The sequence below is a fragment of the Engystomops pustulosus genome, chromosome 3, assembly GCF_040894005.1.
Source record: "Engystomops pustulosus chromosome 3, aEngPut4.maternal, whole genome shotgun sequence".
Classification (NCBI taxonomy): domain Eukaryota; kingdom Metazoa; phylum Chordata; class Amphibia; order Anura; family Leptodactylidae; genus Engystomops; species Engystomops pustulosus.
In genome coordinates, this window is record NC_092413.1 from 75,757,191 (window position 1) to 75,778,782 (window position 21,592).

General features: G+C 41.7%; 1 protein-coding gene and 1 long non-coding RNA gene across 2 annotated transcripts in view; one reads left to right on the forward strand and one right to left on the reverse strand.

Moving 5' to 3' along the window:
- Window positions 1-21,592, forward strand: part of LOC140121478 (uncharacterized) — a 78,960-nt gene that overhangs the window by 47,604 nt on the left and 9,764 nt on the right. The window lies entirely within an intron of this gene.
- Window positions 1-21,592, reverse strand: part of PGBD5 (piggyBac transposable element derived 5) — an 87,244-nt gene that overhangs the window by 24,089 nt on the left and 41,563 nt on the right. Inside the window, exons 3-4 of the mRNA XM_072141116.1 lie at window positions 21,176-21,310; window positions 101-281 (exon numbers count right to left, since the gene is read on the reverse strand). Of these exons, the coding sequence (XP_071997217.1) occupies window positions 101-281; window positions 21,176-21,310 (316 nt within the window). The remainder of the gene's footprint in view (window positions 1-100; window positions 282-21,175; window positions 21,311-21,592) is intronic.

Genomic DNA, 21,592 nt, shown 5'->3' on the forward strand with positions numbered 1-21,592 from the left:
TATTATTACATGAGGAAAACATTAGAATATATGGAAACCTATCTTTTCTGTTGGAAATTCTTAAATACATATTTTAAAATGTGTGTTATGAAATACATACCTTGTTTTTCAAATTCTTCAAATAAATTTAAGCTAGTGATGCTTGGGCCTGTGAATATTATGTATTTTTTTCCAGATAAAGTTTGACACAGGTTTTTAGCTACTATGCGGTGTAGCTGTGGCTTGTTTTTCAGAGTGTCAAGACCATCTGTACCACTTCCTTCTTTTAAATGCACATAGATCTGGAAATATGAATAAAGACTTATTAGTATGCATCAATTCATAACACATAAACATGTTTAAAAAATTAAAAAAAATATATTAAATATGTGCTTCTAATGTTTTCTTAACCCCTTAAGGACGTAGCCAGTTTGTACGTTAAGGCTCAGCCCTTTCTTTCTTAAAATCTAACTGGTGTTTATGTCAGTTATATAATTTTGCTGATTAGTTAGTTTTATTTTGGGGGGGGGGGGATTCAATAATTTTGAAAAAAATAAAAAAAATTACAATTTTCAAAGTTTTCACTTTTCAGACCAAAAAAATCATACCACACTTTTTTTAAGAAACCTTTTGCCATTTGGCTTCTTTGTCTTCCATAATTTGTTTTACGTTTCCTTTTATTACACATGTCAGAAGGTTTAAAGTTTTAGTAGGAAATTGTCCGATTTTCAAGAGATTTAAAAAATGCTGAATTTTTAGTGACCAATTCAGTTTGGAAGTAACATATAAAGGCACTATTAGCCCCCACAAGTAACAGCATTTTATGAACATAACATCTCAAACTATTCAAATCAGCATTTGAGAAGTCTGTTAACCCTTTCTCTGGAATCAAACAAAAATGGATTGTAAATTTTGAAATTTTGATTTTTGTATAAGACTATCCTTATTTAGACCTAAAATGTACATATTCAAACGGAATGTGAGATAAATATACATCCATAATACCTGACATGTGGATGTCAACTGCTGTTTCGTCACACAGCAATGTCTAGAACGGCGTTAGTGCTATTAGTTATTGCTATATAGCAGACCAATTTGGCTGTAAATGTTTTTTGTTGCCACAGTGTACTTGAAGAGCCACTGAAGTACCAGTACAATAGAAACCCCTCAAAGATGTCACCATTTTGGAAACTAAACCCCACAATTAATTTATCTAGTGAGTATTTTAACCCTGACCATGCAGGGCAAAATTTAATACAATTTAATACAGAGTAATAATTGTGTTTTTATCTCAAAAATGCCATTTTAGTGCCAAATGTATTGGGGCACATTTACTTACCCGGCCCATTCGCGATCCAGCGGCGCATTCTCTGCACAGGATTCGGGTCCGCCGGGATTTATGAAGGTAGTTCCTCCGCCGTCCACCAGGTAGCGCTGCTGCGCTGAAAATCATCTCAACGCGCCGGAATGCACCACCTCGGACCAGGTGAAGGTAAGCGCTTCCCAAGCGACACTTTTTCGGTTTTTAAATGCGGCGGTTTTTCCGAATACGTTGGGTTTTCGTTCGGCCACGCACCCCCATTTCCGCCGCGCGCATGCCGGTGCGCCACAATCCGATCGCGTGCGCCAAAATCCCGGGGCAATTCAGGTACAATCGGCGCAAATCGGAAATATTCGGGTAACACGTCGGGAAAACGCGAATCGGGCCCTTAGTAAATGACCCCCATTGTGTCCAACTCACGCCTCTTTAGACAAACACCCCAAAAAGCATTCTGCCAGTTGTCCCGAGTATGGCAATGTCCCCATAGAAGTAACACCATTTTAAAAACTACACCCCTCAAAGAATTAATCTGGGGTTGTGGCGAGCATTTTAACCTCCTACATGCTGGCCAAAATCTAATCAAAGTAAATGGTGCAGAGTAAAAATAGTTTTTATCTCAAAAATGCCATTTTAGTGGCAAATATATTGTGCTCAACTTATGTCACTTTAGACATAAGACTTTCTCCTCTCCCCCGGTATTACGTATTACGGCAGGCCCAACAGTATCTTCCTGAAGACATTCTCTCAGAATTTGCTGCCCTTTACAGAATTTGCTGAGCTTTACACATTTAGATTCGCCCATACAACTACTGAATATTTAGATGAGCTTACTTTTTTCGGCCTCTCCGACAGTGCTCAATGATTAGAGGCCCCCATAACCGAAGAGGAGATCAATGAAACTCTTCAATGTTACAGAATGGATAACTACTTATGTATTTCTTCAATAAGCATATCACAAATGTGATATAAAGGCTGAATTAAACAGTCAGTTTCCCACCTCAAATGGACAGAACCACCACACCTCATACTTTCCTGCGACAGTCAGGTGGTTGCTTTATGGGACGATACAAACTCATATTGTGGGGTAACCTAACAAACACCTTGATTGTTTGTCATGTATATGTTATATGTGTTAGCAGCAGATTATGCAGATCATTCTCCAGTAGTGGAATAGTAAAAGGAACTTTATTTATGAACAGAACTCACAGAATTTCTCAGCATACAGGATAACATGTCTGTACTGCTATCAGTCCATCTGCAACAAGCAAAGAAAGATGTCTGTGCTGTCTCTTCCTGTCTCTAAGAGTTTTTTCTTTTTTTGAAACAGCCTAACTTTATTAACATTTACAATATCCCTAGACAAGGGGTCATACATGCAATACATACAAAAGTAGTTGTTGCATACAGTATTATTATTCCAACAATATGTATATATTAGAATGTGTATAAATCTAAAATATTCAATGGTAAAGGGTCTTGGTGTAGATTTGTTAGTATATAGTAAAAATATATATAATATGTATAGGTATCTCAGTATTGGCAGATGGAATACACTTATATTATAGTCACATTTTTAGTGCATTTTTATGGGTGTGTTTGTGTATCCCAGATATGATCTTTGATGTGTCAGGAGTTGAGATGTAAAACACAGGGAGCTGATCATTATCCCCCAGAAAAACAGTTCCTTTGTGTACCACCCTAACAAACCAGGCCAGATTTGTTTTAGTAGCTGAGGGACAAGTCATAAAATGTAAAATAGCATAACATAAGGCAACTGTCCCTATCTGGGTATATACAAACACATTCCATCAGAAATGTACTATTATCTAATGGTATGACCAATCAGGTCAGACCACATTATAGTCTATGGCCCAGATGGGTCCAGATTCTTTTGTGAGAGAAGTATGGTGACCAGTAAGGAAGGAACATTATGAGTGTCTTCAGGAAGGAAGGAACACTAGGAACTAAGGAGAAGTACCACACAGCTGTGTAGAAGGAAGGCTGCTGGACGGTAGCTATGATTATACCATTTGAGCTATAATATTGTGCACAGATATTGGAAAGTTTTATATGTTTAGATTTGTTAAGTATAGTTCGTTTATTTAATGTTGGGGTTTTGTCTGTTATTCCAATGTAATGCATGCTAGTTTAAAACCTTATAAGGAGGTATAGAACTGTTTACCGTGTGATCTAAGATCTTGGATGACGTGACTAATAAAGTTGTTTATTGGAGCTCATTGATGCAGTTATGAATTCTAATAAACCCAATATAGTTGTACAGTCATGGACAAAAGTTTTGAGAATGATACAAATATTATATTTTCACATGATCTGTTGCCCTCTGGTTTCTATGTGTGTTTGTCAGATTTTTTTATCACATACAGAAATACAAGTGCAATCATATTATGAGTAACAAAAGCTTTTATTGACAGTTAGAATGAGTTAATGCAGCAAGTCATTATTTGCAGTGTTTTACCAGAGCCAGATCATAGGAGGGCTCCCGGGGCCCCCACCACTTTGCCTTTAAAAGGGGCCCCCACAAAATTTGGCGCCGGGCTCCCAGGGCTGCGGGCCAAATCCTGCCGAGGTTTCTGCCTTTAGTCTATGGCAGAGCGAGGGAACAATAAGTTCCCTGCTGTGCCATAGACGATCCAATGTAAATAAAGATGGCGGCGCCCTGCCGCTGGGTCACGTCTCAGAGTGTGACATCACCACGCCCCGACTCACGGCGCCCTGTAGCAGGGCGCCACCCTCTTTGTTTAATTCCGTTCTCCACCCTGACCCGGAGGGTGAGTACAATTCTTGTATTTTATCTAGGACTGTATATATTTATTATGTGTGTGTGTGTGGGGGGGGGTGTATAGCACTAATAGGAATCTGTATATAGTTGTTATAGGGGGAAGTATATAGTTATTATACGGGGATTTTATATATTTATTATGGGGGGTGTATATAGTTATTATATGGGTGTATATAGTTATTATTGGGGTCTGTATATAGTTATAGAGGGATTGTATAAAGTTATTATAGGGGGGTGTATATAGTAATAGGGCAACTGTATATAGTTATTATAGGGAAGGTGTATGTAGTTATTATAGGGGGGGGTGTATATAGTTATTATAGGGGGGTGTATATAGTGATTGCTGGGGGAGCTGTATACAGTGATTGCTGGGGGAGCTGTATACAGTGATTGCTGGGGGAGCTGTAAATAGTGATTGCTGGGGGAGCTGTATATAGTGATTGCTGGGTTGGCTGTATACAGTGGTTGCTGGGGGAGCTGTATTGAGTGATTGCTGGGTGAGCTGTATACAGTGATTGCTGGGCGAGCAGTATACAGTGATTGCTGGGCGAGCTGTATACAGTGATTGCTGGGTGAGCTGTATACAGTGATTGCTGGGGGAGCTATATACAGTGATTGCTGGGGGAGCTGTATACAGTGATTGCTGGGCGAGCAGTATACAGTGATTGCTGGGCGAGCTGTATACAGTGATTGCTGGGGGAGCTGTATACAGTGATTGCTGGGTGAGCTGTATACAGTGATTGCTGGGTGAGCTGTATACAGTGATTGCTGGGTGAGCTGTATACAGTGATTGCTGGGGGAGCTGTATACAGTGATTGCTGGGGGAGCTGTATACAGTGGTTGCTGGGGGAGCTGTATACAGTGGTTGCTGGGGGAGCTGTATACAGTGGTTGCTGGGGGAGCCTTATACAGGGATTACTGGGGAGGCTGTATATGGTTATTGCTGGGGTGGCGGTATATAGCGATTGCTGTTTCCTGTCTGGACTACATTCAATGGGGGCCTCCACCATATTTTGCGCCCAGGGGCCCCCACCAACCTTAATCCGGCCCTGATGTTGACCCTTCTTCTTCGGGACCTCTGAAATTCTCCCTAGCATGCTCTTAATCAACTTCTGGACCAAATCCTGACTGATAGCAGTCCATTCTTGCACATTCAATGCTTGCATTTTGTCACAATTTGTTGGTTTTTGTTTGTCCACCCATCTTTTGATGATTGACCACATGTTCTCAATGGGATTAAGATCTGGGAAGTTTCCAGGCCATGGACCCATAATCTCTATGTTTTGTTCCCTGATCCATTTAGTTATCACTTTTGCTTTATGGCAAGGTGCTCCATCATGCTGGAAAAGGCATTGTTGATCACCAAACTGCTCTTAGATGGTTGGGAGAAGTTGCTCTTGAAGGACATTCTGGTACCATTCTTTATTCAGAAGTGATTTTAGCCAAGACTGCGAGGGAGCCGATTCCCTTGGCTGAGAAGCCACCCCACACATGAATGTTTGCAGAATGCTTTACAGTTGGCATGAGACAAGACTGGTGGTATCGCTCACCTTGTCGTCTCCTAACAAGCTGTTTTCCAGATGTTCCAAACAATCGGAAAGGGGATTCATCAAAGAAAATGACTATCCCAGTCCTCAGCAGTCCACGCCCTGTACCTTTTGCAGAATATCAGTCCGACCCTGATGTTTTTTCTGGCATGGTTGGGATAGTCAGGCTCATGCTGCCTTGGGTCTTCTGCTTGGCGGGTCCTCTCAAAGCTCCCCAAAACCGCTGAGGCGATAGATGCCCAGCAGGAGGGGCAGAGGGACACAGGGACCCAACCTAAGATCTTGGGGCTGAGATCCCCGGGAAGTGACCAGGGGCAGAGAACAATGTCAGCACCCCAGTCTCCTGTTCTGTGGCCTGAGCACGGGGATGAATGGCCGGATACATCCTTGGTCTACCCTCCGGCTCCATCTCCCATGACTCCTGCTCCCACCCAGCCCCAGGGAATGGACTCTAGCCTACTATCCACGCTGGACGGCCCTCAAACCTTTACTGAATGAGTTACAACAGAGGAATATTGCCTATTAATGGGGATTCTCATTCTGCCTCCAGATAAGGAGAGCAGACCGGATTTGTTATCCATCATCCTATTGAGGTCCCTGCCCTAGATGCAGCATTGGAGTTTCCTGCTCCAGTGATAACAGAGTGGCCAGCAGAGAGCACAACGTGGCCATGGGCGTGGAGGAGCTTGCATGAGTCGTGGCCTGGAGCCCCCTCCGGAATAGTGTTAAGTACTGAAATATATGCTAATTCTGCAAGCTCTAGTGCACGTTGAGCTTAGGTCGGATGAGCTTACATTGTTAATCTTATAGGGGTCTTTGCTGCAAATGTTTATTTAATTGAGAGTGTTCACAATGTTTGCTCCATTCATGTGCTTGTAGATGCAGCTACCTCTTTATACTCTAGTCTTTATCTTCTTCTCCCTTTCCCCTCTTCCGTTTCCTGTTTTTCATAGTTGGATACTTTCAGAGTTACCTTTTTCATGACGCGTAATATGGTGGGGGTTGGTAACGGTATACTCCCTAGCTAGTTTACTACCCACTGGGGATTCCGTGGTCAGCAGGCCTGCTCATGGTATTGGTACTGTTGTTTCCCCAATAACTATTTGTGGATTATTTGTCCTTCACTCGCGAGATCGTGATTATTCCTACTTTTCACCTGCACACAGCTCATATAGCCGGATTGACTTTTTTCTGTGTCATAATGTATTAACATGGAAACCCACAGCTTTGATGGGAAACATACTCCACTCTGACCATGCCCCTATATACCTGACCCTTATACTGTCACAAGGATCTTGTAGACCGTGGACATGGCGCCTGAATGACTTAGAGACCCTCTATGCGCCATAGATGTCAGGGAACATAGTACCTCCTATGAACAGTCTTTGGGGACTGATGATCCATCCCGTTTACCAGGCCAGTGGGAACTGCTCAACGCTGACCTACTGGGAATATTTATTAGACATGGCACTCTGCTAAAAAGGGAAATCTAGGCTTGGATAAATGCTCTAATATCACAGATTCAGATGCTGGAGCTGCGTCATAAATCCTCTTTAACTCCGACAGATCTGGCTGACTTGTCAGCGGCTAGGGATTCCCTGAGATCGCTACTCGACCAGAAATATCTTCAACACAGGGCATGTTATCAGAGTTACCTATATTAGGATGCTGATAAATGTGAATGCCCTCTTTTAGGCTTGGTACACACCTAAAATTAAGGGAGCTGGGGGGGGGCAGACGTGTATCATCCTGATAAGATGTGAGAGAGTTTCACTTCCTTCTATTCCTCATTATACATGATAGATGAGCCTAATCAGTCCTGAGGTGCTTCCACTCTTACATAGACTCTTACATAATCGCTTGCCGACTTTAGACAGGGGGGTGGTTGATACACTGGAGTGGGAAATGGAGGGGGAGGAGGTCCTTGAAGTTATAAAAAAACACTGATAACGTGCAACACAATCCCCTTCTAAATAGCTGTCACAGCGTCGCAAATCCTGAAAATTTCCAAAATCCAACGAATCTTTGGAGACATCCTTGCACTGTCCGTGCAGGTATTTGTCCATTGTAATGAGGTCTCACCTTGAGCCAAAAATATTGTGTCTTTGAAAGATAGAAATTCCTTATCAGCCACTAAAGTGAAATATTCTAACTAGGACATATGTCTGGCTTGTATTAAAATTATGCAGACCGTCGTGGAAACTTCGTTGTGTGGTATTTGCTAAGACTAGGGAGACTAACTCCAGAAAATCATAGGATCTTTAATATCAACGGCCACTAGGTGTCAATATTGTGCTCTTAGTCTTGCCTTGATAATTAGTTTTATTTGTCAGATAATTTTGCTACAATGTTGCAGCCCTCAATTACAGTAATTGATACTGGTGGTATTATATGATGATAGCGTTGCTACAATGTTGCAGTTCTTTAATACAGTATCTGATGGTCTAAGAGTGTCAATTAATGTACACGCATGACCTTAGTGTGGCCGCTTTAGGTGCCCTATACACTATTTGGGAGTGAGCCAATGTTTGAGTCGTTTGCAGTTAATATTCACTGCCAAATCAATTGCTACACTCCAACACAATAATGATAAGATCCTATGAAGCTGATACTCGTTCCTATGGTGACGTTTCACCTGTATTATTTTCTACCCTAGTATTCATTCAAGCAATTTTTGCCACACACACACTTTGTCTGCTATTTAAAAATTGTTCACACTAACGCCCCCCCCCGACATGTTTCGCCACATTAGTGGCGTCCTCAGGGGTGCCGGGGCTAGAGTGTGTCTTTGAAAGATAGAAATTCCTTAATTTGTTCATCCTCATTGGTTAATAACACCAACTCTAACATCCAAAAAAGAATTTATAATAAGCCTACCTTAGTGTTACAATACAGTCCACAATTCAATGACATCTCTTGCATTGTGCAAAAACATTTACCACTTTTAAAGACGGATGCAGTTCTGGAGAAAATTCTGAGTGGTGGCTGCAGAATTGTGCCACGACGAGGTACAACTTTAGGGAACCTCTGTTCCCCCTCTGTTCCCCTCAGTATAAAATCTACCTGGCTCACACATTCAGGTTTTTATAAGTGCGGTGCTACACGCTGCACCACATGCAAATTTGTTCAAAAAAGTATTTCTTTTCAAAACAGTAATGGTACCAAAAAGTTTTCCATAAAAAACCATATAAATTGTAATTCATGTAACATCATGTATGTCATACAATGTACTCATTGCAACCTTATGTATATTGGTCAAACGTCTCGTAAATTAAAAATCCGATTTTTAGAACATCTTAATGATATTAGGAATCCCGATAACCGTAACTTATCAGGTGCTTCTAAACATTTTTTACAAGTGCATAATGCTCAAACCGAGTACTTACGTGTGTTTGCCATTGAAAAAATTCAAAAGCCACTGCAGGGTGGAAGTATTAGCACCTTACTACGGAATCGCGAGGAGTACTGGATTTTTACTTTTAGAATCCCGCCAACCGTATGGCTAAAATATTAAAAAAGAACTCATGTACCATTATGTGGTTAAATAGACATCTATTGTCAGTTTTACATTTTATACTTTGGGCTTTTTCAAACATGTAATATATGATATGTCTGAACACTGATGCGTTTTTTATATAATATATTCTCTCATTGTAGTTCCATCTATGCTTCCTTACATTCAATCCTAATTTTCTTGATTTTAACTTAAAAGCCTGTATTTTTCTTGTTTTTACAGAAACTGTATTTCAAGTTTCCTTTGGGACCAGGGGAAGACTCCACGATTCTACAGTCCTTTTCATAACTACTATCAAGTATTAACTAATTATTCTCCCCGAACTGGTGTCTCCCCTTTCTCCCAAGAGAAACTATTTCCGTTCTACTTTCGCTAATGAGTGATGCATGTTCTCATGGGACTATATGTCACAAACAAATTACTTTATATTATTGTGTCTCTAGTACTTTGATGCATATTGTGAGCTTACTGTATTGTATTGTTAACAGTCTGTAAACATTATTGTGCTTTTGGCAGGACATTCCCTTACCTGTATTATAGAACGGTTTTTAAATGTTCGTTCCCTCCTCTTTTCCCTCCTCCTTGTAGAAACTCTGGAAGTTTCCCCTTTACTTACGTCAGAAAAAAGGGGGCGTGTTTATGTATACATGTGTTTAAAAGTTTGTTAAAATCCTTTTATATCAGCCATCACTAAGAACGGCCAGTCCGTTTGAAACGCGTTGGCCAAGACTATTTGCAGTGGAATTTTAATGCATGCCTAAATAAAGATTACGAGTGTTTCCCGACGAGGCTGGATCTTGGAATTTTTTCACTCGTGTTTGTGGCCCGAGCAGAGGGGCGTTCCGTGCCATACTGGGCACACTCATAGAGCTGGAAGGTGAGCTGAATCTCCATTTCTACTTTATCTTTTTTGCATAACCCCAAATGTTGTAATCTGTCATTGTATTTTAGTCCCACCATTCCCCTAATACAGTATTTTTTGGACTATAAGGCGCACCGGAGTATAAGGCGCACCATCAATAAATGCCTGCTAAAATGTCTAGGTTCATATATAAGGCACACTGGATTATAAGGCGCACCTGATTATAAGGATGAATGACCAGCAGGTGGCAGACCTGTGTACAGTTCAAGGCAGCTGTTGTCTGTAAGTAAGATTCATATATAAGGCGCACTGGAATATAAGGCGCACCTTTGATTTTTGAGAAAATCAAAGGATTTTTTGTGCTCCAGAAAACCGTTAGTAAATGTGCCCCTATGTCTTGAGAATCTATTCCTCTCTTGATACATCTCAATTTTATTTGCTTTAGCAGCAGCCACCTGGCTCTGGTCACTAAAATTAAGTTTACCATCCATCAATACCCCCAAGTCCTTTTCAGCTCCAGTTTTACCAAGTAATTGACTGTTCAGAACATTATCATATATTTTTTTCCATAGAACAAATGCATAACTTTACATTTATCTACCTTAAACCTCATCAACCATTTCTCTGCCCACTCCTCAAGCTACCACAAATCCCTCTGTAATGCTAAACTATCGACCTCAGTATTACATAGCTTAGTATCATCTGCAAATATTGAAATTTGACTGTGTAAACCCACTACAAAGTCAATAATAAAAATATTAAAAAGAAGTGGCCCCAATACTGACCCCTGTGGCACTCCACTGGTAACGTCAACCCAATCTGAGAATGTGCCATTTTCTATCACTAAGCCAATTACTTACCCAAATACACAGATTTTCCCCTAGTCCCAGCAGTCTCATTTTATATCCCAACCTTTCATGCGGCACTGTGTCAAATGCCTTTGAAAAGTCCAGATATACAACATCCACAGCGTACCCCAGATCCAATCTTTAACTTACTTCCTCGTAGAAACCAATCAGACAGGACAGTCTGAAAGGACCGATCTCTCATAATCCCATGCTGACGCTGGGTTATAAGGTTATGTACAGTGAGATACTCCAAGATAGCATCTCTAACAAACCCCTCAAATATTTTCCCCACCACAGAAGTTAGACTCACAGGTCTGTAGTTTTCAGGATCGCTTTTCGATCCTTTTTGGTATATTGGTACCACATTTGCTATGCGCCAGTCCTGTGGAACATAACCAGTCCTCAGTGAATCTTCAATCATTAAAAATATCGGTCTGTCTATCAAGGTACATAGTTCATGCAGAACCTGGGGGTGTATGCCACCTGTCCCTGGTGATTTATCTATCTTAGTGGTTGTGAGGTGGTGCCGTACCTCTTCTTGGGTTAAACTGTTGACATTCCAAATAGAATTTACATTATTCCTCATTGTGTCTTCCACCAGGGGATTTTCCTGGGTAAAGATAGTCGAGCAGGCCCTTTCCTCATCTCCTTCCACCATGACCCCTTATGTTATTCCTAATAGGGCCCACACTCTCCGTTTTTAGTTTCTTATCATTTATATACTAGAGTATATAAAATACTTGAAAAATTATTTGGTTATTTGGATTGTATTATTTTTGCTCTCCCAGGCAATATTTTCCTCAGTCTCTATTTTTCTCTCTATAATCCTGTAATGCCTCATAGCTACCTTCATGTTTTAGCCTCTTAAACACCTTATCTTTCTCGCTTATTGCTTTCCTTACAAGACTAGTTAGCCACATTGGCTTTTTCTTGTTCCTCTTATGCTTTTTCCCATAAAGTATGTGTTTCTCACAGGACTTTTTTCTAGAATATATAAGAAAAAGTCCCTTTTTTTTGGGGGGGGGGGGGCTTTTGTCTTTGAGAACATTGGGGCAGATTTATCAAGCAGTCTGAAAGTCAGAATATTTCCAATTGCCCATGGCAACCAATCACAGCTCCCCTTTAAAATATTCATGAGCACTGGTGAAATGAAAGCTGAGCTGTGATTGGTTGCCATGGGCAACTGGAAATATTCTGACTTTCAGACTGCTTGATAAATCTGCCCCATTGTCTCAGTCTATGCATATAAGGTCTTCCCTTAGTTGCTGAAAATTTGCCCTCCTGACGTTTAGAGTGTTGGTTGCCCCTCCACTAACACTCTTAGTAAAGCGTAATACAAAATCAATTATATTATGATCAGGATTACCCAGGTTTCCCTCAACCTGTAATTTTGATATCAGGTCTGTTGGTTAGGATTAAGTCCAGCAGTGCCCCCCCTCTTGTTGGCTCCAGGACTAGTTGCAACAGGTAATTGTCTTTTGCTGTTAACAAAACCCTGCTACCTTTGAAGAACCTGCAGGTTTTTGTCCCCCAGTCAATATCTGGGTAATTGAAGTCCCCCATGAGAAGTACTTTATCATGCTTTGAAGCCGCATCCATTTGACTTATCAACATTTCCTCTGCTGCCTCCATTATATTTAGAGACTTATAACAAACCCCTAGTAAAAATATTATTCTTTTTCCCTCCCCTTATCTCCACCCATAGGGACTCCACTGTCAGGCTCAGGGGGTGGGGATCCTCTGGACCACTGCAGATGATGACACAAACCTCCGATCGGAGTTCAAGGGGTACCCGGTTTTCACCAGAGCCCGACGCAAAGCAGGCTGGACTAGCTGCGGCGTGGTACCACCAGGTCGTTCCACAGGCGTGACTTGTCTGCAGTGATGGCCAAGGTCGAGATACAGAAACGGCAGACCAATCCGGGGTCATTAACGGGAGGTTCAGGCGGAGGGATTCGGGAACACGGCACACAAAACAGCAGCACGGAGGAACATTGGTAACACAGGAACTCAGGAAGACACAGGAACACAGAGGGACTCAAGAACGCAGGAGACACTGAAATGCAGGAGACACTGGAACGCAGAATAATCGCTGTAGACCTTTCTCTCAGGCTGTGAGGCACAAAGATCTGGCAAGGCAGGAAGGAAGGTGTTGGACTTTTAAAGGGGAAGTGTTCAACCAGCGCACCAATCAGCAAGAGTGGCACCAGATCAGGACTAGACTCCATGGAACTCTTCCCTCTACCCCGCCTTCTACATGTTACCCAACTAGCTGCCCCCTCACTCTGCACCTCCATACTTCCATCCTCACACCCATTTTCCCCAGAGAGTTTGTGCTCCAGGAGCAGCAAACTTCGCTCCAAATTGCCAATTGCCCACAGCCTTGAAACTTGCTCATTTAGATCTACAATCTGGGCTTCCAGATGAGCAATTTTCACACATCCCACACAGCAGTATTCCCCCTTGAACGGCTGTTCAAGGAAAGCATACACGGCACAGGATGTACATTGTGTAGCATTGCCACTTATGAAGTTTACTGTTCTAATGGGGGATACAGAAGAAAAGAAGATTCACATTAAAAGTAACACAAAATACAGCATTAACCTACTAAAGTCCCTTAATCCTAAGTCTTTCTTTGGACAATGCACACACTTAGGATCAATGCACACTCGCCACAAAGCTCGCACACTCACTTTTCCGAATGCTCTTTAAAAGGTTATTTGCCACAAAAAATCCGCCATGCTCACTGCAACAAGATCTGGCTGCACCGGTGAGGGACCGGTTTTCGAAGATGTCTCATTTTTTTCCCCTTCCAGGTCTTCCGTCTGCTCTACATCTTGCCAGCTTGTTCAACATATCTTCCGGCTACATGGTCTTCCTCAACACATCATCTCTGATCGGGGGTGCAGTTTGTTTTCCGCTTCTGGCGTTCTCTCTGCAGCCAACTACTAGTAAAATTGGATTTCTCCTCAGCTTACCACCCGCGTCCAATGGACAAGTGGAGAGGGTTAATCATACTCTGGGATGTTACCTCCGTTATTATGACTGGTCCACTCTCTTGCCATGGATTCCATGGGTGGAATTCTCCTATAATTCTTCCGTCTCCGCTCCCTTCTTCATTGTCTAATGTTCATGTTCCTGCTGTTGAAGAGATGCTATGAGACCTGAAGACCATCTGGGAGCAGACTCGCCTTTTCTTGTTACAGTCTTATGCCCAAACCAAACTCCAGGCTGATAAAAAAAATGCAGGCCTCCTGTCTTCTCTCCAGGTTGTCCTCCAGCTATGTTCGGCTGAAGATCCCTGGCTACAAGCTTGGTCCTAGGTTCCTTGGTCCCCTTGAGGTGCTGAGTCACATCAATCTGGTGTTCTATAAGCTGCACCTTCCTCTCACCATGTGCATCCCAAACTCCTTCCATGTCTCCCTGCTCAAGCCTGTCATCCTGAACTGCTTTTCCCGGCAAGTACCTCCTTCTGCTCCTGAGGCAAAGGAGATTCTTGACATGAAGACGGTGAGAGAAAAGCAGTTCTTCTTGGTTGATTGGAAGGGGTTCAGGCCTGACGAGAGATCTCGGGAGCCAGAGGACAATATCCTCGACCATGATCTCCTGCAGAGATTCCTCCACCCCAAGAGGAGGGGAAGGCCGAAGGGGGGGTACTGTCTCGGGCTAACCCTGTGTGCCCCCGCTCCACGGCCATTACACTTACCCGTCCTCGTTCCTGCTTCCGGGTCCTCAAGCGCGTGCACTCGTTCCCGCGTCCTAGGGCGTGCGCGCTGGCTGCTCAAGATTTAAAGTGCCATTAATTGGCGCTGGCCTTACCCAGAATTCTATTTAACTCAGCCTCTCCCCACACATCCTGCCAGATATCAGTGCTTATGCCTTTGAGAAAGCTGTTTCCTGTGCCTCGTGCTAGGGATTGGATTTCCAGTTGTGAACCCGGACCTGTTCTCGACTTCGCTCCTCCACTGCCAGCCCTGACCTCTTGCTTCGTCCCTGACCTTGAACCGCTGACGCCTACCTTGTCCATTAGCCTGTCCCCGACTACGAGATTGCCTGCTGATTCTGTACCTTGACCTTGGCTGCCACCGTGGACAGATATATATAACATTTTCTTTCTTTTTTTGTATGTATGTATATCTTTTTACTTTTTACATATATCCATGATCAATAATTTTTTTAAATACATTTTTATTTTTCTTCCTTTTTCTTAGTCATCATAACACTATGGCCCCATAATGCCCTTATCATACTTTTACTATGGCACAGGAAACTTTGTGTACACACACATATATATCATATTGCCCTTATATGTATGTATTATTTATGTAAATATCCCAATTCCAAATAAGTCAATTCCGTGTTTCTCCCAAAAAGAAGAAGTGGGGCTTATTTACTAAGGGTCTGTGGACCGGATTTCCATCAGACTGTTCATGGTATTTGGGATTTGCGCTGTTGGGACAGCTACTTAGAAGGGGATTGGGTCGCATGCGATCGGAATTTGGGCACAGCGGCACCGGCTTTCATTCGCCAGAAATCGGGGGCAGGCCGCCGGACAATCTGACTGATTTGGACTGAGCGCGAAATTTAAGATTAAAATTGTGTCGCAACCAATGCACTTGCATACACCGGGAAGAAGATGGTAAACCCGACGGACCTGAGCGGGGAAGCGACAGATGCAGGATATTGGGCGCACAATGTAAGTGAATAGCGGCAGAGTGCATTGTCGTCGGACAATGCACCTTCAGGAACTTTCCGGAAGGGTAAGTAAACATGCCCCGTAGTCTTATATTAATCTTTGCTCCTAAAAAGGCACTAGGTTTTATTTGCAGAGGAGGTCTTATTTTTCAATGAACATAAAAATCAACAACTTCTCCAACATCCAATTTCAACTTCTCCAACTCTGAATTCGATGCTGAATTTCTTACGACTCCATTCATATTGAAAACATTGGGGGATATGTATCATACGCCGGTGCATGATAGCCCCGCTGCTGCATTTTTGCAGCGTGATACATCAAGAGGCTTCAGCCTCTTAATGTATTGGGCAGGGTCCTGCGCGTGTGAAAAGTCGCCGACTCCAGCGAGTGTGTAGGCGCAGGGACAGTAACGCCATGCGCCAGCCCACTCGTGGCCGACCACCCCCCCACTTCACGACCCACTGGCGTGAAGATGGCAGAGAGGGGTGCTAATCAATCGCACGTGCTAGCAATAAGCCGCCATTTGTGATTATTTTAGGGCTTCTATGGCACTGACTTGGCGCAGAGGTCCTGATAAATCTGCCCCAATGGCCCCAATCCCTCATGTTAATCACTTTCCTTAAATCAGCCGTTCTTGTCCAGGTAGCTGCTTGTATTACATTTGCAGCGCAACGGTCAGTAATTTTATCCAATGATTTCTGTCAGGCTTCTTGGGTAGTGAACCCCCTGGACCACCGCGGACAATGACACCAGAGCCCGCTGCAAAACGGGTTGGACTTGCTCCTTGTGGTACCACCAGGTCGTTCCACAGGCGCGGCTTGTCAGCAGTGGCAGCCAAGGTACAGAATCAGCAGGCAATCTCGTGGTCGGGGACAAGCAATAGGTCAATACAGGCGGCAAAGGTTCAGGGTCTGGGACGGAGCAGGAGGTCAGGGCTGGCAGCGGAGGAGCAGATTCTGGAACAGGTCACAAGGAATAGGCATGAACACAAAGATCCGGCAAGGAACACAGGAAGAGGCTGGGAATTCATCTAAAATGGCAGGTGGCCAGCGCCAATTATCCGTGCGCTGGCCCTTTAAATTTAACAGAGCCCTAGGTGGCGGGGACGTGCGCCAGGAGCCGCGGGAGACACTGCTGGAACCCTGCAGGGTGGGTAGCTCAGAGGGCTACACAGAGGTACACTTCTTGTAATATCTAAACAATCTACTAATACTCATGGAGCATGGAGGGAGCTGTAGCAATGACAGTCGCAAGGCTTATTTTTAGGGGAGGAAAAAGTAAAAAAGTAAAAAAAAAATAAGTTATTCAATAAAAAATAAAGAAAGAAATCAATCAATAAAAATGCCCAAATGCCCCATAACATATAAAGAGACAAAAAAAGTCTATATCATAACACAAACCCACATATATAGTATTACCGCGTCCATAACAATCCGTAGAATAACAGTAAATAATTATTGAACCCGCACGATGAATGCCGTTAAAAAAACCTGTTATAACCCTCCAAAAATTTGGATTTTTACCTATTCAATCCCACAAAATATGCTATAAAAAGTGAGCAAAAAAACATATGTACGACAGGATAACTGTGCAAAGTATAAAATGCCCTGCAAAAAACAAGCCATCAACCAGCTCCGTAGCCAAAATAGTAACAATGTTATGCCACTTAGAAGACGGCAATGAAAAAATGATAGCTTTTTTCCACATTAGGGTTTTAACAAATTTAGTAAAACGTAAGAAAAAATATTCATGTTTGGTATCCCGGTAATCATATCGACCCATAGAATAAAGATAACATGATATACTAAAAAAGTAAAAAATCCAGTACAGAATTGATGCTTTTCTACTCCTCCCCCCAAAAAAAGTTTCTAAATTTTGAACAATAGGGGATACGAACCCCAAAATGGTAACACTGGAAAAAGCATCTCGTACCTAAAAAAAAAAATGCCGTCACATGGCCCCAATAACGCAAAAGCTAAAATTTTATGGCCTACAAAAGGAGCCATTGGGGAAACTAAAATCCTGGCAGCTGCAGGGCTCTTCTTCCCTTCTGCGCCTCACTGTGCACCCATAAACCAAGAAACGACCACATGTGGGGGGTCTCTGTACTCGGGAGAAATTGCATAACAAATTGTATGGTGGGTTTTCTCTTTATCTTTTGGAAATGTGATTAATTTTTTATTGCTAAGTGACCATTCTAAATTTCACCTCCATTTTGATTCAATTACTATGAAGATCAAGGGGTTGCAGCAAAGGCTTATCGGTAACACCCGCGATCGGTGCTAGCAAGGGGTGCTTTCATAGCGATCGCGGCCGGCAATGGCAATGCCGGAGGCTTTAAAAAGATGGCGCCGCATGGGCCGCCATCTTGCCGCGGATCTTCGCTCCCCGATGATGTCACGGGGGAGCGGTGATCCGTTGCCATGACAGCTTCGGGTCTCACGAAGGCCCGAAGCTGTCTCGTTTTAACCCATTCATTACAATGTGCTATCAGCACATTGTAATGAATAAGGAGTAAAATCCCCATATACTGCCATATTGCAGTATGGCAGTATATGGTAGGATCGATCAGACAACCTAGGGTTAAAGTACCCTAGGGAGTCTGAAAAATAGTAAAAGTAAAAGTAAAAAAAAGTTAAAAAAAAATTATAATAAAAAAAACCTAAAAATTCAAATCACCCCCCTTTCCCTAGAACTGATATTAATATTAATAAACAGTAAAAATCATAAACACTTTAGGTATCGCCGCGTCCGAAAATGTCCGATCTATCAGAATATAATAACGGTTTTTCACTGCATTTAACCCCGTAAAGGAAAATAGCGTCCAAACTAAAAAATTACATTTTTTGCCATTTTGGAAAATATAAAAAAATTAATAAAAAGTGATCAAAAGGTTGCATCGTCCTAAAAATGATAGCAATGAAAACGCCATCAAAAGTCGCAAAAAATGACACCACCCACAGCTCCGTACACCAAAGTATGAAAAAGTTATTGCCGCCAGAAGATGGCAAAATAAAAAAAAAAAATTTTGTACAGGAGGTTTTATTTTTTTTAAATGTATGAAAACATTATAAAACCTATACAAATTTGGTATCCCCGTAATTGTAGCAACCCAAAGAATAAAGTAGACATGTCATTTGGGGCACACAGTGAAAGCTGTAAAATCCAAGCCCACAAGAAAACGTCGCAAATGTGTTTTTTCACCATTTTCACTGCATTTGGATTTTTTTACCGCTTCCCAGTACGCGCCATGGAATATTAAATACCGTCACTACGAAGTGAAATTTGTTACGCAGAAAATAAGCCACAACAGAGCTCTTTATGTGGAAAAATAAAAAAGTTATAGATTTTTGAAGGTGGGGAGTGAAAAATGGAAGTGAAAAAACTAAAAAAGGCCAAGTCGTTAAGGGGTTAAGCTACAAAATGGCTGCGTCCTTAATGGGTTAATGCAGGTTTGACCTTGTTGATATATGCTGTGACTTGTGGTTGTATTGTTTATGCATTGCATGGCTATTAACCCCTTTGTGTCTAAGCCATTTTAGACCTTTAGGACAGGCCTGATTTTTAAAATCTGCCCTGTGTCATTATAGGAGGTTATAACTTTGTGACGCTTTAACATATCCACGGGATTTTGAGATTGTTTTACTGTCACACATTGTACTTCAAAGTAATAGAAACATTTTGTTGATATCTTTTGTGTATACTTATGAAAAAAATTGAAATTTGGCAAACCTTTCTAAAAATTCTTCATTTGCACAGTTCAAAATTTTCTGCTTTTCAGGCAGATAGTCATAGCACCCAAGTAACTTTATAACTAACATTTCCGGAATGTCTGCTTTATATTGGCATAGGGCTTTATGCATCCTCTCTTTTTTTTAGGTTGTTAGGAGGTTCTGAAATGTGGGTGCAATTTTTCTCATTTTTATGAAAATCACCAAAACCCTTATCTCGAGGCACCTGCTCAGCTTTAAAGAGGACCTGTCACCCAATTTATCGACACTAGGAGCTGCTTACTAAAGCTGACTAGCAGGGAATTAGCTAAAGATCAGTTACATGTGAGAAGCTGTCACCTATTTATCTATCCAAGTCCTATTATCTATCACCTGTCATCTATCTCATATTTATCTATCTATCTATCTATCTATCTATCTATCTATCTATCTATCTATCTATCTATCTATCCATCACCTGTCATCTATCTATCAATCACATAGCCAGCTATTTATCTATCTATGTATCTATCACCTGTCATCTATCTATCTATCTCATATATATCTTCAATCTATCCATCACCTGTCATCTATCTATCACCTGTCATCCATCTATCTATCCATGGGCAACTGTGTGGAACCCGTGCAGAACAGGAATCACAATATGCCTGGTACTACCCGCTTGGTGCAACGTCCGTAAAGTGACAGGCATGCAGCTCCCGGGGTATATTGTACCTACCACCAAGAAACACGTGATCGCCAGAAAGGGAAATTGGGAGATGACTATATCAATGTTTGGTGTTATTGTGAACAGTGTTATTATCATCTTCATTTTAATTCTTATTTTAAGTTTTTTTCTGTATGTTTGTGTATTATTATTATTTTATATATATTTAAATGTGTCCCACGTGATGCCATAAAACAAACCATTTGGCACATTTACAGTTTTTTTATTGAAACCAAGGCCTTCATAAGAGCCTCAGTTGCAGGGGGAAAATATGCCCTAAAGGGTCAGGAAATACCAATGTACAGTTAAAATACTGATCAAGCACTATGCAAACAGAAGCGGAATTAAAGACATCCTTGCTGGTAAACACAACGGGGCACATTTACTTACCCCGTCACCGGAGTTTGCAGAAAGTGCAGTGTCCGACTCAAATGCACTGTGCGATTCGCTAAGATTGTGCGCCCGATATCATGAATGTGTCGCTTCCCCCTTCAGGTCTGACATCTTTTTATTGGTGCATGTTGGTGCTTGGGCTTGCGACCCAATTTGAAAGTTACATCCCACACCCAGTTCGAATCAGTCTGATCGTCCGACGGCACACTATCTAAATTGTGTCTCATGGATGCCAGCGCAGCTCCGCCAAAAAAAGTGTTGCGTGCGACACAATAGCAACGCACCCGCTACTTAAATACCTATGCAGGCCATTTTCCCATTGAAGATAGGCTTTTTCGGACTGTGTCCTAAGTTAATGTGCCCCGATAAGTTTATTCTAATATTCCAATTTAACCAGGTCAGGACCGAGGTAGTTTGCATCTTCAGGACTAGACACATTTTTCAGTTTTTTGCAACTGTGCTTTAATGGCTCTTACTTTTCCTTTTTATTTTGAGGCTAGTAATGAGATTTCTGCAGCTTTTTTTAGGGAGCCAATATATGAATCATGACTTTGCATGGCATTGCACTAGCAGTAGTTCTATGTTTATTCCAGATTAATGAAGTGGCAGAAATAGTCCTGTACGACTTTTTAGCAGTGAAAAATCGCAAAAAAACTCAAAGTGACTTTTTTTGAGAATTTTTTTATGCCAAAACCCTTGGCAAAACCAATGATAAATTCTGTCCAATGATAAGTTGAGGAGTTTCAGACTAGAATGAAAATGTTGATTCTGAGCTTACCTGAGAAATAAATCCTGTTGAAGAACACTGCCTCACCCATAGAGTAAATTTTCTTTTCTTCCTTTTCCGTAACTCTCGTTCTGTACAAGAGGCAATAAATGCAGGATCTTCATCAATTAAAGGTTCATGAATCACCTATAAAAAGAAAATTTTGTTGTGAAACCAACTATTAAATAAGAAGTTTGGAAAAAGGATGGTAGAGAAAACAACTAAATAAAATTGGTAACTTTCCAAGGGAACATAGATTTGACAACATAGCAGTAAACTCTAAAATTTGATTAGTGAGAGTTCATATAATGTATCTAAGTTACAACGAAGTTGCCTTGTTAGACAATAGTACATGGATTCTCCATCATTGTGAATTTGACTTTCTGTACTGGAAATTGTTACATTACATAAAATGTAAAAACTCCCCCT